Source organism: Microcaecilia unicolor, chromosome 7, assembly GCF_901765095.1.
Source record: "Microcaecilia unicolor chromosome 7, aMicUni1.1, whole genome shotgun sequence".
In the NCBI taxonomy this organism is placed as follows: Eukaryota; Metazoa; Chordata; class Amphibia; order Gymnophiona; family Siphonopidae; genus Microcaecilia; species Microcaecilia unicolor.
In genome coordinates this window covers 198,234,260-198,251,848 of record NC_044037.1, presented here as the reverse complement: position 1 = coordinate 198,251,848, position 17,589 = coordinate 198,234,260, and the positions used below count along the sequence as shown (strand labels likewise).

At 46.1% G+C, this 17,589-nt stretch overlaps 2 protein-coding genes across 4 annotated transcripts in view; one reads left to right on the top strand and one right to left on the bottom strand.

The window, feature by feature from the left end:
• Positions 1-15,806, bottom strand: part of HSPD1 (heat shock protein family D (Hsp60) member 1) — a 78,252-nt gene extending 62,446 nt beyond the window's left edge. Inside the window, exons 1-3 of one of the 2 annotated variants that reach the window (XM_030208956.1) lie at positions 15,574-15,806; positions 14,749-14,924; positions 2,650-2,902 (exon numbers count right to left, since the gene is read on the bottom strand). In XM_030208956.1, the coding sequence (XP_030064816.1) occupies positions 2,650-2,902; positions 14,749-14,922 (427 nt within the window). In that variant the 5' untranslated portion in view covers positions 14,923-14,924; positions 15,574-15,806. Of the gene's footprint in view, positions 1-2,649; positions 2,903-14,748; positions 14,939-15,573 lie in introns of both variants that reach the window. The other variant, XM_030208955.1, reaches the window with a different exon arrangement.
• A 451-nt stretch (positions 15,807-16,257) lies between these two features.
• Positions 16,258-17,589, top strand: part of LOC115473836 (MOB-like protein phocein) — a 155,259-nt gene continuing 153,927 nt past the window's right edge. Inside the window, exon 1 of one of the 2 annotated variants that reach the window (XM_030208960.1) lies at positions 16,258-16,374. In XM_030208960.1, the coding sequence (XP_030064820.1) occupies positions 16,372-16,374 (3 nt within the window). In that variant the 5' untranslated portion in view covers positions 16,258-16,371. The remainder of the gene's footprint in view (positions 16,375-17,589) is intronic. The other variant, XM_030208959.1, reaches the window with a different exon arrangement.

The following is a 17,589-nucleotide window of genomic DNA, read 5'->3' as shown; positions in this document are numbered from 1 at the left end:
GCTGCTTGGGGGAGAAGTTCCTCTTGAAGGAAGAGGGGGCAGAGGAGCCCGACTTGCCCGGGCGGGTACCAACGGGCTTCCTGAAACCGTCCTCTGGAGTTACCGGGGCGAGCACTGGCCCGAGCCCTGACCTCTGGTAACCTCTTGCCCCTAGACGTGCCGAGATCGGTCACAATTTTGTCCAGCTCGACCCCAAAAAGCAGCTTGCCTTTAAAAGGCAACTTAGCCAGGCGGGACTTAGAGGCGTGGTCAGCAGACCAATGTTTCAGCCAAAGCCACCGCCGCGCAGAGACTGTGAGCCATACCTTTAGCCGAGGCTCTCAAGACATCATACAGTAAGTCTGCCAAATAAGCCAAACCCGATTCCAGGGCCGGCCAATCGGCCCTCAAGGAAGGATCTGAGGGGGAAGCCCGCTGCACAATCGTCAGGCACGCCCTGGCCACGTAGGAGCCGCAAACTGAGGCCTGCAAACTTAAGGCAGCCGCCTCGAAGGACGACCTTAAGGCCGCCTCCAATCTTCTGTCTTGGGCGTCCTTTAGGGCCGTGCCCCCTTCCACCGGCAACGCCGTTTTCTTAGTCACCGCAGTGATTAAAGAATCCACGGTAGGCCAAAGAAAGGCTTCCCGTTCACTTTCAGGCAAAGGATAGAGGCGGGACATAGCCCTAGCCACTTTGAGGCTCGCTTCCGGGACATCCCATTGAGCCGAAATTAAGGTGTGCATGGCATCATGCACGTAGAAGGTTCTAGGCGGGCGCTTCGTCCCCAGCATAATGGCGGAGCCAACAGGGGCTGAGGGAGAGACGTCCTCTGGAGAGGAAATCTTCAAAATGCTCATGGCCTGCAGTAACAGGTTGGGCAAATCCTCTGAGCGAAAGATCCGCGCTGCAGAGGGGTCATCCGCTCCATCCGAGCGGAAATCCGTCTCCTCCAAGGAATCCGCAAAGGACCGTTGGGAGAACTCAGATACGCTGCCCTCATCTACATCAGAGGAGAAAAAGTCCTCTAAGGCCTGGGAATCCACCCGAGGGCGTTTACTTCCGGGGGCCTCAACCCCTTTATCGGACAAGGGAGAAGGGGCAGTGTTCTGCATAAGGAAGGCCTGATGCAGCAGCAAAATAAAACTCGGGGGAGAAACCCCCCAGACTGTGCACTTCAGCCGCCTGGGCCACAGCCCTAGACGCACCCTCAACCGGCGCTCGCAAGAGCGGGGGAGAAACATGCTGCGCATCCAAGATGGCGTCCGGCGCGACACTCCGCGAAGGAGCTGCGCGGGAAGAACGGTGCTTAACTTTAGCCGCTTTTTTGCCGTCGCCCAAATCAAGGGCGGCCATGGCATTAACGTCTCCCAGCTCAAGGGCGGCCCAAGAAGAAACCGTCCGAGCAGCGTGGCTGGCCAAGATGGCGGAGGCGAGCAGCGGGGGATGGGCGTTTATGGCGGGAAAAACCGCCGCACCGGAGAAAGACCCGGGACACTGACCGGCCTCCGAACTGACACCCAACAAGGGCGAGTCAGACTTTAAGACCCCCGCATCCCCGCTAGAAGCGCACACGCGGTCCGGGGAGCGATTCTTCGCGCCCTCGCCCTCCGACGCCATAGGCCACGCGGAGATCGATCAGGGAACCCCCTGCCCGCTATAAAAAGGTAAAAACTACCTGCTTCTCGCTCCGAGCTGTAACGACCTGGTGTCCCAGCGAGTAGCTGCAATAAACGTCGAAATAAACGCCCTTAAGAACGTTCAAAAAAATTTTTTTTTTTTTTTTTTAACGGAGCCAGCGGGAGGGGGGAGAAAAGGAGGGACCTGGCACCACCAGGTTTGCACTTGCTCAAGAAGAGCCCTCAACCCCAGGTACTCAACAAAACCTAAAAATTAGGCTTGGAGACCTAGCCAGAGCTGCTGCTGTGTGTGACCACCACCTGCTGAGATAGAGAACATACTGAGGAGTTTCCGGCAGCACATGACCACATATAGGGAGGCAAAAGGATTGCTCTCTATCTCCACCTGCTGGTAGATGGACACAACCCACCAGTCTATGGATTGATCAGCATGATGATATGGAACTTAAGTCAGTAGGTGTCACTGTGTAATGGCTGAGGGGAGAGGGCTGTGACTACTGAGTATTTCTTGTTCTCTCTGAAAGCCAACTCACCAACAATCTCATTATGCAAAAGGTTTTTGCTTTTTAGAACTTCCAGCAAATGTCCTCGTTTGTGCGCTACTTCTGGTGCTAATTGTTGACCAGAACTACAGTAGCTGAATGAGAGTGCTTCCTTGACCATGTACCACCAAAGTTACAAGAACTACACAAGCATTTTTATTACTTAAAAAACACATACATGCAGAAATGAACATTCCCTTTAAGCATGGAGTTGCTATAATACAACAGCGGCTAAAAAAAAAAAAAAGACTCCAAGAGGTCTTTTACCAGGACTAGCTACAATTTATATATACAAAAATGATTAATGTAGTTTCAGCTAAAAAATAACCCAACCTCCCTTCATCACTTGAGCAAGTACACTATCCATATAACTGTATACGTGCAAATTCCTCCAGCTGATCACAGGTGATGGAGAGGAAGACACCAGTCCCAAGTTTTATTTACACAGTTTTTATTCTGCTTTTAGTTTGATTCCAAGTAGATATCTTACCTCTCCTGATCTCCACTGGGTTTGCTCCTTTGCTGATTTTTTCAAAGCCTTCTTTGGCAATTGATCGTGCCAAGACTGTGGCAGTTGTGGTACCATCTCCTGCTTCTTCATTTGTATTGTTGGCTACATCCTGGACTAGTTTAGCACCTATGTTTTTGTACTTGTCTTTTAAGTCAATTGATTTGGCCACAGTGACACCATCTTTTGTGACTTTAGGACTTCCCCAACTTTGCTCAATGATAACAGTCCTTCCCTGAAAGTCATTAAAAGCAAGAATTAGCAGAAACAACTCTAATCCTAACAAGGAAAATAGAATACTTTCAACTACAGTTCAGGACCCAACACACCAGATTTGCAATACAGTATTTGCACACCTTGATAAGACATGTCCATTCAGGGGGGGGGGGGGGGGGGAGAAGAAATAAAAACCTAGCATTTGCATTCAGTGTTCTCCCCAGGATCCTCTGGACATGCTAACGAGCTGATTTACCGTATACACTATATGATAAAAAGTTAACACTTTTCCACTAAAAAAAAAAAAAAAAAAAAAAAAAGAGGGAGGGGGAATATTAATATAAAACAAGGGTTTAATTTCAAGTATTCCTACTACTACTCATTTCTATAGCACTACTAGACAGAGCAGTGCACTAAACACGTATGAGAGTCCTTGCTCAACAGAATTACTCTCCTTCCCTCATCACTGCTGCTCCCCTGAACCAGAAGAGTTCCTGCTCCTCCACAAACAGAAAAAGCTCCCCCTCTCGGACCCACTCATAGGCCGCCCTCTGGCTCTACCATCCAAGCCCTGGTGATCCAGTGGCGACGTGTGGCAGAAATTCCCACATGCTCCTGCTCATTTGGTCTCTAGAGAAAATGGCTGCCAAGAAAATTCAAGTCCATCTAACTGGCACCAATCCTCCCCCCCTATGGACTCTGCCTCTGTTCTGGAGGGAGGGAGACCAGGGCGTGCTGATCTCAGGAAGTAGACATCTCCTCCCTGCCTGAATTTTTTTTGTCAGAAATGTGTCAAGGCTATTACCCATGTAGAATTTGATATCAATCCGACCTCAGATAAAGGCCCTCCAGTAGACCTGTAGGCAGCATACAAGAGGATTTCAAGACTTCAGCCCTCAGAAAACACTGAATAGGTTAGAGAATTAAGCAAGTCTGGGTTCCACATCAGCCAGGAAATTTTTCCTTCTAGCTACATTCTTGCTTCAAAATATAGTTTAATAACTCTTCCTTTGCCCCTCAGATATTCTAATGTTTTTCATTCTCTATCAAACATCCAGTATCCTTTGCAAAGGGTAAGTCTGTGGATTCCTCCCCATACCAGGCAACAAAGGGAAACTAGTTACCATCTGTATCCTGCTATGCATACATATACATTAAGGACCAGCAAAAAAGCTCCTAGATACCTATCTAAACTTAATACAATTTATAAAAAAAAATTGTTACAGTGCCAACAGGGCTTTCAAATCATTGCATCCCTTTTCAGTCCAGGCATAAAAGTTTCTCCATATAATCATCACTAATGCTATTCTTTAGAACAGTTTCCCAAACCTGTCCCGAGGTCTCCACAGCCAACCAGCTTTTCAGGATATTCACAATGCATGAGATACATCTATCTGCATGCAATGAAGACACAGCATATGCAAACTCATCTTGTATGTTGTGGGTGTTCTGACAACCCAACTGACTGTGGGGTTCCCAGTTTGGGAAGCTCTGCTAAGTATAACTTCAAGGGGGGGTGCTCGCAAGCTCAAGCCAAGCTGGATGCCTAGAGATTAAACTCTGTCTCCTGCACTCCTAAATACCTTCATCGTACACACCAAACCCCTCATTTTCAACTACTTTTGCTTTCATCTCTATTGACTGCATCGTCGACCAGATACAGCAAGCAGGATCCGCAAGCTCAAAACTAGGGTATTAGGCATTCCAAACATGAACCACCATCACCCTGCAAGTCCAGGCAAGACTCACAAGAAGATGCATCAATGAGCTCACTCATGCAAGAACACTTACAGGTAAAAGATCTCATAAAAGGTAATAAGGAGACTTTGGTTGAAGTAAAAGAAAAGGCTAACATTAAGCAGCAGCTTTCCTCACATTTGTCTCTTCTGGATATGGCAGAAAACAGACTTGGAGCGCACAATGCCCAACTACAAGCTGTGCTGAAACTGTCGATGGCTGCATAATCTCAAACATCTTAATAATCTAGATGCAATAATATTAAGAAATTGGGCTTAACAAGAGAAACATGAATGATCCAATGGATTTCAACTTCTCACGGGATGGTTGACTAAACTACAATTATCCTTTTCTCTACCCATTGAGCTTGGGCTACATGGGTCACCATCTTTCCTTTTCCAAGGCACCATAAGCCCTCTTCTGTAACAGTGAAACTTCTACACTATCAACATGCAATCCAGATTTTACAGCTTGCTAAATCTAAAAGCACCACTTATATGAAGTGTTGATTGTTGCGGATCTGCACAAGGACACCATTTCCAGACCGAAGCAATTTCTAGTGTTGTGCATTGATGCTTTTTAAATGTGGACGTGTCATGGGTTTTCTTCACAGCAACCATGAAAATCATGTTGCATAATCAAACCAAATCATTTGGGGATCCAGATATGCTCAAGGATTACCTGGAACAATGTGTTTTTTCCCTTTACGGAGGCGTCAACAATAATACACCTCTTTTGCTCTCTTTAATGTTAGAAACCTCGCAGCTATTATACTGTGCTCTCATAAGAGTCATTATTCAACTATGCGTGAATTAGTTATCTTGAGGCCTTGGTTACCTCTACATATGTTATCAATCTTGTTTGTCTGTGTTATATAAGGTATAATGCCACCCCTCAAAAAACCATCACTAGACCCTACCTGTCCCTCCAACTACCGCCCCATCTCCCTCCTACCCTTCCTCTCCAAGATACTTGAGCGCGCAGTCCACAGCCGCTGCCTTGATTTTCTCTCCTCTCATGCCATCCTCGATCCACTTCAATCCGGTTTTCGCCCTCTTCACTCGACAGAAACAGCACTCTCTAAAGTCTGTAATGACCTGTTCCTTGCCAAATCCAGAGGCCACTACTCCATCCTCATCCTCCTCGATCTATCTGCCGCTTTTGACACTGTTAATCATGACTTATTTCTTGCCACACTGTCCTCATTTGGGTTCCAGGGCTCTGTCCTCTCCTGGTTCTCCTCCTATCTCTCCCACCGCACCTTCAAAGTTCACTCTCATGGATCTTCCTCCACCCCCATCCCCTTATCTGTTGGTGTTCCCCAGGGATCTGTCCTTGGACCCCTTCTCTTCTCAATCTACACCTCTTCCCTGGGCTCCCTGATCTCATCTCATGGTTTCCAGTATCATCTCTATGCTGACGACACCCAACTGTATCTCTCCACACCAGACATCACCGCGGAGACCCAGGCAAAGGTATCGGCCTGCTTATCCGACATTGCTGCCTGGATGTCCAACCGCCACCTGAAACTGAACATGTCCAAGACCGAGCTTATCGTCTTTCCACCAAAACCCACTTCTCTTCCTCCACTTTCTATCTCAGTTGATAACACCCTCATCCTCCCCGTCTCATCTGCCCGCAACCTCGGAGTCATCTTTGACTCCTCTCTCTCCTTCTCTGCGCATATCCAGCAGATAGCCAAGACCTGTCGCTTCTTCCTCTTTAACATCAGCAAAATTCGCCTTTTCCTCTCTGAACACACCACCCGAACTCTCGTCCACGTTCTCATTACCTCTCGCCTGGACTACTGCAACTTACTCTTCACCGGCCTCCCACTTAGCCATCTATCCCCCCTTCAATCTGTTCAGAACTCTACTGCACGTCTCATATTCCGCCAGAACCGATATACTCATATCACCCCTCTCCTCAAGTCACTTCACTGGCTTCCGATCAGATACCGCATTCAATTCAAGCTTCTCCTTCTTACCTACAAATGCACTCAGTCTGCTGCCCCTCACTATCTTTCTACCCTCATCTCCCCTTACGTTCCCGCCCGTAACCTCCGTTCACAGGATAAATCCCTCCTCTCAGTACCCTTCTCCACCACCGCCAACTCCAGGCTCCGCTCATTCTGCCTCGCCTCACCCTATGCTTGGAACAACCTTCCTGAGCCCTTACGCCAAGCCCCCTCCCTGCCCGTCTTCAAGTCTTTGCTTAAAGCCCACCTCTTCAATGCTGCGTTTGGCACCTAACCCTTACCGTTCAGTGAATCCAGATTGCCCCAATTTGACTGCCCCTATCGGACCGACCGTTCACTTGTCTATTAGATTGTAAGCTCTTTGAGCAGGGACTGTCTCTCTTTGTTAAATTGTACAGCGCTGCGTAACCCTAGTAGCGCTCTAGAAATGTTAAGTAGTAGTAGTATAATGCTAATGGGTTCTTGTATATTTTCCTTTTACTGGGAGTTTGCTTATATGCATGAAAATTGCTTTCTACTCCATGCTTGGCCTCATGAAGGAACATATATGGTTTTATATTTATGGAGAAAGTAGGTCTTACCTGCTAATTTGCTTTCCTTTAGTCCCTCTGGCCCGGCCAGGATTGGACTGATGGGTTATGCACTCCTTCCAGCAGGTGGAGACTGAGAACTTCTGACTCTAGAGAGCCAATAAGAGCCCTGACCATGTGATCTTAGGTCCAGTATATGCCTAACAAAGCAGGAAAGAGAGAAAAAGACTACCTTCTGTGCCACCGGGAACCAGAGCAGCTATGAAAGAACTGCAATTAAAGTGCAAGACCAGCCCAAAGAGGATCGTGTCACACCTGGCCAAACAACTCAATCTGAGTTGTACAGTAAGTCACTTTCACCTTTGATTCTTACTTTCTTCTTATTAATAATTTGTTTTTAGAACTGTAAACATGTAGATCAGTTCCGTCCTAGAACACTTATCCATAACCAACGACCAACCAAACCAACACGAACTAGTTACCGGTACTATACCCAAAGAACCGCTCTGCAATGAAGACATGGGGGACCTGAGCCGGTCCAGAGGGACTAAAGGAAAGCAAATTAGCAGGTAAGACCTAAATTTCTCCTTCCTTAGTGTCCCTCCAGACCGGCCCAGGATTGGACTGATGGGAAGTAACAAAGCAGTAGACTTAAGGGAGGACCCCAGCAAGCCAGCCACGAGAACGCTCGTTGCAAAGACTGCTTCCTGACACTGCATATCTAGCCTGTAATGCTTAGAAAAGGAATGTAAAGATGCCCAAGTCGCCACCCTACAAATGTCTGCAGGCAGCATCAAGAATCTCTCCGCCCAAGAAGCTGCTTGCCCCCTAGTGGAGTGAGCCCTGACCCCTTCCGGGACAGATTTTCCAACAAGCAGGTAAGCAGAAGCTATCGTTTCTTTAAGCCACCTGGAAATAGTGGGCTTCGAAGCTGCCAAACCTTTGCAAGAACCACCAAGAAATGGCCCGAGCATTGGAACTTCTCAGTAGCTCTCATAGGACTTACGCTCTCCTAATATCCAACATGCACAACTGGTCTGCCGTACCTGAGGAAGAGCCCAGGACTGGCAAGACCATGGACTGGGAAACATGAAAACGCGAAACCACTTTAGGGAGGAATGAATGCACTAGACGCAAAACTGCCCTTTCCTTAGAAAATTCCAAAAAAAGGAGGCGATCTAAAGGAGAAAGCTTAATGCCTTGTTGAGGCAATGGCTACCAAAAATAGTCTTGAGTGTTAAATCCTTGAGAACAGGAAGACAACTGCTCTCCATTGAAATCCCAAAACGGAAAGAGTCCTTGCTTGAGACCAACCCCTTCAAAAGAGAGCCACATCCAGATGATTTGCCAACAACTAACCCTGTACTTAACCCCGAAAACAGAACGCTGCAACCTGCACCTTAATAGAAGCAAGAGCCAAGCCTTTATCAAAACCGAGCTGCAGAAAATCCAACATCTCCGCCAGTGACGCATGGAAGGGAGAAATGCCACAGTCCATACACCATGCCTCAAAGAGACGCCAATATCTAACGTAGTCCAGAAACATAGACAGACGCCGCAAGCTAAGCATAGTAGAAATCACCTAAGAAAAGTAACCCCTCTTCAACAAACGAGCCAGTTCAAGAGCTAGGCTGCAAGACAAAAAGCGAGCCAGGTTGACGCAGAATTGGACCTTGTACCAGAAGGCAGAGGCAGACAGAAGACGCTAGAGGTCAGCAAACCAAGGCCTGCTGATCCGGAGCCACGAGAATCGCCAGTCCCCCATGCTCTTCGATCTTTTGAATGAGGCGCCCTAAGAGAGGCAACGGAGGAAACGCATAGAGAAGAACGGGAGGCTACTCCTGAAGAACAGCATCTATCCCTTCCGCCTTGGGATCTCTTCTGCGACTGAAGAAGCAGGGGACTTTTGTGTTGCGGCTTGTGGTGAACAGATCCATTAGGGGAAGCCCCCATTGGTCCACAATTAGCTGAAACACCTGTGGGCTTACAAACCATTCCCCTGGGTTGAGGGTGCGATGGTTGAGGAAATCCACCTGTAAGTTCTTCGCTCCCACTACATGGGAGGCCAAGATGGTGGTCAGATGACGTTCCACCTAAGCCATGAGCTTCGTAGCTTCCAGCTGCAACAGGAGACTTATGGGCGCCAAGCTGAACCCCGCAGCAGCCATGCTGAGCACCAGCAACTAGTAGCAATTTCTAGATAGCCTGGCAGTTTACGGTCCCGTTGTCTGCATAGCTCTCTGAAGTATCACCAACTAATTCTGTCTTTGCTGAGAATGAACCAGTTTCCACCCTCCAACTGTTTGCATGGTGCATGCATGCCCATTTTACCCATAAATACGGGAACTTCATAACATTCCCAAATGGGATCTTTTATGGCCTGCTACCATAACACGCTTTCCCTTCTAGAGTAGCCTAGTGGTTAGTGCAGTGGACTTTGATCCTGGGGAACTGGGTTCAATTCCCACTGCAGCTCCCTGTGACTCTGGGCAAGTCACTTAACCCTCCATTGTCCCAGGTACAAACAAGTACCTGTATATAATGTAAATCGCTTTGAATGTAGTTTGAAAAACCTCAGAAAGGCGGTATATTAAGTCCCATTACCTTTCCACAATTGTATCAGTAGATCTGAAAATCAATGGCAACTACATTCAGAATCAGAAACTTCTCAAGTTGCAGAAATATATTTTCCTGGGGATTTTTTTTTTCAGTGCATTTCCCTTCAATATTACATGTTATAAAGACATATGACATATCTCCAGGAATCCCCTACTAATTCTGGTAAACCAACCAATCTCAGAATTTACAGATCAACCTTTTCTTCCAGAGAAGCAACTGTAACCTGAAGGCGCTTGATTTCCAATGAAAATTCGTGAGTTGAAGTCTCAATCTCTCCTATTCTCTATTGAACCTCCTGAAGATCTTTGGTGAAAGTAGTGAATCGATGATGCACGCCATCTAATTTATCAATAATTTGTTGTAATTGTGTACTCAAGACCTCGGCCAGACGGACCTCTGTAACAATTTCCAAAGCCCAAGCAGATCCCACCGTAGGTGATGGAGGGGCATTCTTCTCCGCGCCTTTTTTGGATCCACAAGCTGCCATGCGCAAATACTGCTCCCTAATAGGCCGACTCACTGTATAGACCAAAGTTCACACACTACCACCAGGGAAGGGGGGGCCAGTGAGCAGGTCTTTTCTTTTTTTCCTCAGCACTGCCCAGAATCAAAGCAGAAATCAGGTGAAGAGACAACCTGGCTGAAAGCATGGGGCAGTCAACCAAATAGAAGGCCCAACAGTGCAGTGCTCATCCCCGAGGCTCCGGTATGCTGGGCTCGATGGACCTTTGTCTGTCCCAGTGTGGCAATAGTTATGTACAAGGAGCAGCACACGGGAGGGATTGACTGGAAGTGCTGCCATCGGATTCTCTCTTTCACCTTCAGGGTTAGTAACCTAGGGCCCAGACCAGATCCTGATGCATGGTAGGTGCCCACTCCGCCTCAGCGTTGCCACTCCAGCTCCCTCCTCATCGTGGCTGCCAGCAAACACCCCACAACCTCCACCGTCCCAGAGATAATCCATGGGCCAGCTGCCTGTCACAGCCACACTCTCTCTCTTCCTGACTGGACTACCATGCTATCCCCAAGGGGGGGGGGGGTGTTTGTGTTTCAGACACAACTGCCGCGAATGGCTCCAAGCTGCGTTTCCAGAGGAGAAATGGCAACGCCCCTGATGTGGACCGGCAACAGCTGTTCTGGAGAACAGAGCTTAGGCTGTGGGAGAAGGTTCAGGTCACCCGTGTCATGGTCTGTGATCGGGGTTTTGTGGAGCTCAACTTGCAGCGGCCATCTTGGCCAGCAGCTCCACCAGAAATCTTCCCTTGAAAATAGACTTAACTCCAATTTTACCAGATGTGCAAATTTTATTAATGGTCCTTGTTCTCTTTCCCATCTACTCACCCACTTTATCATAATACCCAACAGGTATAGGAAATTGATGTAGGTGACTATCTCAGAGTCACAATGGACTTTGGTTTGGCTACATGGACCCAGAGCCTCACTGTTTGCATAGCCGACAATGTATCTCCTCTAGAGTCCTATGGACTTCCAGAATATTAACTTTTGGGATCTTGTACATCAGACCTATGCTGATCCTCTGATCCTGTCAATCAGCTACTTGTGCATTAATGCATCTAATTGTTGATTGTCTTAATCTGAAGATTTTCTGGTGAGATGTGTGGTCTTAAAATTCAGGACATCCGTTATTTCCAAGGCCCTCTGCTACCCAGACATATATTGTGGAAATCCACCTCCATACCTTTTACTCTGATGACAAAAAAAATCTACTGCCTTATTACGGAGAAAAACTGATTTCAGTTAGTATCTACATGCGGAACTGGACATTGTTATTTGAAAGGTATAAACAATCCATATCTTTTTATTCTTCAGGCCTGCCATCTAGACTTCATAAGTGGAACTAGCATGATTACTTATCCACATCGATTTCTGTAATCCCTATATGGTGTGCCTATCAGACAGATCCTTGTTATATAATGTTTTGTTCCTGATATTGTTGATGCTACCGCACATATTTAAATTCTAATTAAAAAAAAAATTTCAAAAGGAAAACGTCCCTTTAAATCAGCAATTTCTCAAAGTACTCCCCGAATTACCATTACTCTTTTCCCCATACTGAGAACTCTTGCAGCACCATACTGAGGCTGTGAACAATCAACCATTATCCTTAAATAAAATGTAAAAAAATAACCCTGCTACACAAAATGTGTGTGTATTTTTAGTTCGCTGTAGTACTGACACTCTCAAGGAGGATCCTAGACACCGACTGAATCTAAAGCAAAAATCTGCGGCTCAGTTTCAGCTACAACCGGAACTGTGACCCCGCCCCAAAAGAAAACACCTCCCCCCAGACCACCCACCATGCCATCCTCCTCCTCCTACTAATCACTTCTATAGCGCTACAAGGCATTGTGCCTGCACCTTGTAAAGGCCCTGGTGATGTCTTTGGGGCAGGAGAAGACTATGCTGTTCCTGTCCTGCCGAGCTGAAAAGATAGCTCCGGCAACTTCCCGCAGCTGCCTTGGGAGGTCATGGCCCCCCATTTTGAAATTGGGAATGGCCTGAGCAACAATGCGTTGCTCAAGATCAGGCCAATCCCAATTCCAAAATGGTGGCTGCGACCTCCCATGGCAAACTTGTGGGTCTGCCATGGGGAGTTGAAGGAAGGGGACAGAAGCAATTCAGGATGTTCCTGCCCCAAAAACACTACACCACCACCAGGGCCTTTACAAGGTAGGGCCTACCATAGGGGAGGGCCAGCAGAAGTGGCTGCAGCAGGGCTGAAGTTTCAGGTTTCCATTTTGGTGGTCAAGTTGGTTTTGATGCCGAATCCGAAACTCGGTCGGCCTCTAGAAGGACCTCAGGAATTGTCCCTGAGAACAAGGGATCTCTGGCTACATTTATTCAGGATCTGATATACTGCTATTATAAAAGTCTGATCAAAGCAGTTAACAATAAAAAGCAAAAATACATAAAACAAAGGGAAAAAAAGAATGGCAATGCTTAAAAGGAAAGCAAACACATTCATATCTTAAAGAAATGGGATGGGAAAACTCAGGTAGCAGATAAAAAGGGGAAACAAAGAAGGGTCGACTGTCCCCAGTCTTTCAGGCTCAGTAGTATAAATAGACCTGCCAACCAGAAACACTACAAGATCAGCACAATCATACCTAAATATCCACTACCCAAGCAGCAAAGGACTCAAATACAAATGAACTTACGCATCCAGCTTTCCCTATTTAAGCGCACAACTATGGAACGCACTGCCAAAAGTAGTAAAAACTACGCTCGAACACCTAAATTTCCAAAAAGTACTAAAAACAAATCTGTTCAGAAAGGCATACCCCACCAACCTAACATAAAAAACCTGGGTACCTGCGACATAATGAAACCAAAGACTGTAATGGACATATCCTAACTCTTCCTCTCTAAATTCCCCCAATGTATTTACCATACATGAACCTTATTCTACCACATATCACCTTGTATTTGTTCATACCGGAATAGGCAGACGCCGTTACGGTACTATGTAAGCCACATTGAGCCTGCAAAAAGGTGGGAAAATGTGGGATACAAATGTAACAAATAAAAATTAGTTATAAACCAAAACAATTTCAAGGATAACAACTAGGCCTCCACCCGGGGCCAGCTCAAGGGACTGTGGCGCCCTAAGCCAAACTTTGGTTTGGTGCCCCCATGCCCCCCACACCATTGGCACACAGCCCCCACCTATCTTTAAATGTGATTGTCCCCTAGCACCAGCAGAGTTTCACCTAACGCTACCTACCACCAGCATCTTCCCTCTGCCATGTCCCACCCCACTTTGATGTAACTTCCCATTTACGCAGGAGTTGGAGCAGGTAGCGTTAGGTGAAACACTGCTGGTGCTCAGGAGACAACTACATTTAAGGACGGGGGGGGGGGGGGGGGGGGGACGGTGCCAGACCAAGGGAGAGAGATTTTGGCTACAGCAAGGGAGAAGGTGAGGCAGGCTTTTGGCACCCTGAGCCAATGCCTCACCTGGTCCTTGCCTTCATTATAACCCTGCTCAGGCAGGGCCGGTTTATCTCCCAAAATATCGCCTATTGAAGTACTTTTATCACCTCAAATGCTGAAACAGTGTTAAACAGGAATAAATCTCTAAGGGGGAGCTTTTTATTTCAAGGCACTACACACGAGACCAAAGCAGAAAGTTTCACTGACTGTAAAGCTAGTGCTCTACACTGAAATTAATACTTAAAAAAATAATAAAAAAAAGATCAGGTCAGGTTGGGCCTTCCAAAATCTTTCCTGGTGTCTAGTGGGACCCTCCCTCCCATAAGACCATAAATGAAGCAGGAGTTATGCCCACTTACTCCTGGCCTCCAGCACCACAAACTTAAAAAATGGTGGCACCCGGCCATGTGCAGTGCACCATGGAATACACCAAGCTGGGTCAGTCTGCCACGTGCAGTGCACCATGGAATACACCAAGCTGGGTCAGTCTGCCACAAGGGAATTTTTCATTTTTCCAACAGACACCATTTGCTTGGGGGGGGGGGGGGGGGTGGGGGGGAGCACTATACCACTAGAGCAAATGTCTTTTTTTTATTCTGTTTTAATATCAGAAGTGGGCGGGGCAGGCATGCACTACCAGGGACTTGCAGAATACCAACAATCTGAAGTAGAGGTGCTGCTAGCCACCCACTCCTCTCAACCAACCCTTCCACAATTTCTCATGCACAACCTAGTTTTTTGGGGTTTTGCATTGCAGGGGCTAGAGAATTGATAATTACATTATCATACACGTTAATATAGTGTGCAAAAATGGATTATGAGCAAGTTAACACCAATACTTTTGGCATTGCTCAGCCAGGAAACTCCATGGTAAAAACCATATTAAACTTGTGATAATACCTTCTGCATCAGCCCCAAAGTGGGGATGGGAGAACAGGAAATGTGTTTGGACAAGTTGCTTATACTCCCTAAAAACACATTTTATACTTTCTTTCAATTTCGTATATACATATTCTCTTTCGTGCACTAACAAACGAAATACGTTACCTTCGGGCCCATAGTAAGTGCCACAGCATCTGCCAGAAGATCGACACCCTGTAACATAAGAGCTCTCGCATCTGCTCCGAATTTGACATCTTTAGCATAGGATCGGGTGAAGCGAGGAGCCAGTATCCTAGGTACTGAGCTGAAGCGACGCAGGGTTGTGGGCAAACGAAGCATGGCTGAAAGATAAAACCTACCAACAGACGTGAATAAAAAAACGTGACACAAAGCTGACGCCTCTTGACCGTGATACACAAGAGTTCGCATCAAAATTACTTAAGGCAATTATTTAAAATAAAAAAAGGGAGTGATAGCATGTTCAAAACTGCTTACTTTTTAAAGTCTAATAAATTATTGTCTTCCCATGTACGGATTACTCCTACAGATGTTAACTTTCGTGCTTTTCCTACCTACAGTCTACCACAAACTTAACAGTACTAAATATCCAGTTGACATTTTAAGTTATAAGAAAACAATTATAAACTTAGTGCTTTTTACATTATTTATGTTTAAGATCGCACAATTCTAAAATATATAGGAATTAAAGAAAAACCTCATAACGACAGAAGACAATTTTTTTAAGAACTACAGATACCCAATCATACAATATAAGACTAACTGACTAATGCAGAAACGTACAGGCCTCTAACCACGTGCATCTCCATCAAAAGATGCAAGGTCAAGCAAGCCCAGAGTGCAGAAGCTCCCCAAAGCCACTACTACAATGCTGCACCCTCACAACATTAACTCTCTTTTGCGTCTACCTCTCCCAAAGATAACATTTCCTAGACAAGCTTAACTATAAAACTACAAGACTCATATCTCTACTTACCGTGCAGGTTACAAGGGAGGTGGGAGAAACACACGAGGTACTGTCACGCGGTGAACTACAGGCAAATCGTTCCGGCGCTCTGCTCTTCTACCTCTCGTCCTCTCGCGCGCACATGAGGCAACCCGCCGCTACCCCATCCGGGTGATCCGGTCAGCCCCGCAATCAGCATAACGCAGCGCCGTCAACCCGACAAGCCCCGCCCCCTCCTCTCCAGTCCTCTCACTGAAAGTCTATGGGGGAACGTCGGTATTCCACTACTCGCCGCTTTATGCCATTAAAAAAGAGAAGATGCTAGGAACCAACGGGTAAAACCGTAACCAGCTTTAAGGGGATGCCTCGCATCTCCCCTCCTACCCTGCCGAGATCATGTGTTTTACACTATGCTTAGTCCGGGGTTCCGCTTCCAGAACGTTCTGGAAACGCTTGGAGTTTGCCAAGGTCAGAGGTGACATTACGCAACTTCTTCTGGTCGCGTTTAGAAATGTCATCTTTAAGCGCGAAGGCCAGTGGCTTAACTATTTCACCCCAAAGATTGGGCACGAACGTGTTGGGAAGAGTGATCAGAGTAACAAAAAAAAGTAGTGTTTTATGATGAAATAAGAGTAGGTAGATGGCTAATGCCTGATCTGCAAAACATGGCTCGGAGGATTTGGGGGGGGGGGGCGAAGGGGCGCAGCACAGGGCCGCGCATGCGCAGTTTCCTCCGTGTATTAACGTGGATGCTGGATTCCGGGAACGTTAGTTCTATTTCGCACTAGGCACGCGGGGAGTGAACGCTGTGAGTGGTGGTGAGAATGGTGAGTTTTGGATTTTTGGGGGTTTTTTTTTTTTTTTTTTGCTGTGTGTCTACCCGTTGGAGAGAATTAAGTGCCTTTTTTGGTACTGAGATATTTGGGTCTTTAGCAGTTCCTTTCTTTCCGCTAACGTGTGTTCCACGTGTGTCTCTGGAGGGGAGTGATCGCGCAGCCAGTATATAATGTGCTTTTTAATTATGATCACTGGTACTTGAGCCAGTTCCTCTTCTCCTATATACACTTGTGCAAACGGTATATGAATACTAGTTTGGGGGTGAACTATTGCTGCAGGGTGGATGTATGCCTTGATGAACTTTTGGTCTGGTCTTGTATGGTATATTCTAATGTTTTAATTTGTTTAGCTGTATATATTGATGAACTTCTGGTCTTGTATGGTATGTTCTAATTTGTATTAGCTGTATATATTGTGCATGTGATGTTAAATTTTTCTAGATAGACTAAAAAAGTTAGTGACTGGTCATTACTAGTAATGTTGTACTTCTCATCACGTACATTTGGTGATGGTATCGATAATTTAAGAACTATTTTAACTATGTTACTTAAAAAATTAAGTAAGGAGGTGGTTAAGGAAAGGATCTTTTCTGTGGTATTGCAAGTGATCAGCCTGACCTAAAAATGGTATTTTCATACTGTATCTAGTATATATAAAATGTATATAAGAAGTAGGAAACCCTGCAACTGGGTTGTAGTTTTAACACTAAATAAGTTCATCCACTTTTAGGCCTGCAAAATGACCTTGAAGATTAAATGACCTTGGAGTAGATAATCATATATTCTACAATGGAGGAAGTGGCCTGCTCTGGTTAAGAGCTACAAATTAGACTAGTTTTAGGACATCTGTAATGAAAATATGAGACTTGCTCACAGTGGAAGCAGTTCATGTAGATATAGTTTATGTATCTTTATTGTGTTTATTGTAAAAACTGACTTGATTTTGAGGATTGAACTGGAATTGAAAACTTCTGCTCAATGTGCTGCAGAGGCTAGGAAAGCAAATAGAATGTTGGGTATCATTAGGAAAGGGATTGAAAACAAAAATGAGGATATTATTCTGCCATTGTATCACTCCATGGTGCAACTGCACCTCGAGTATTGTGTTCAAGTTCTGGTCGCCGCACCTCAAAAAAGATATATAGTGGAATTGGAAAAGGTGCAGAGAAGGGCGACAAAGATGATACAGAGGATGGGACGGCTTCC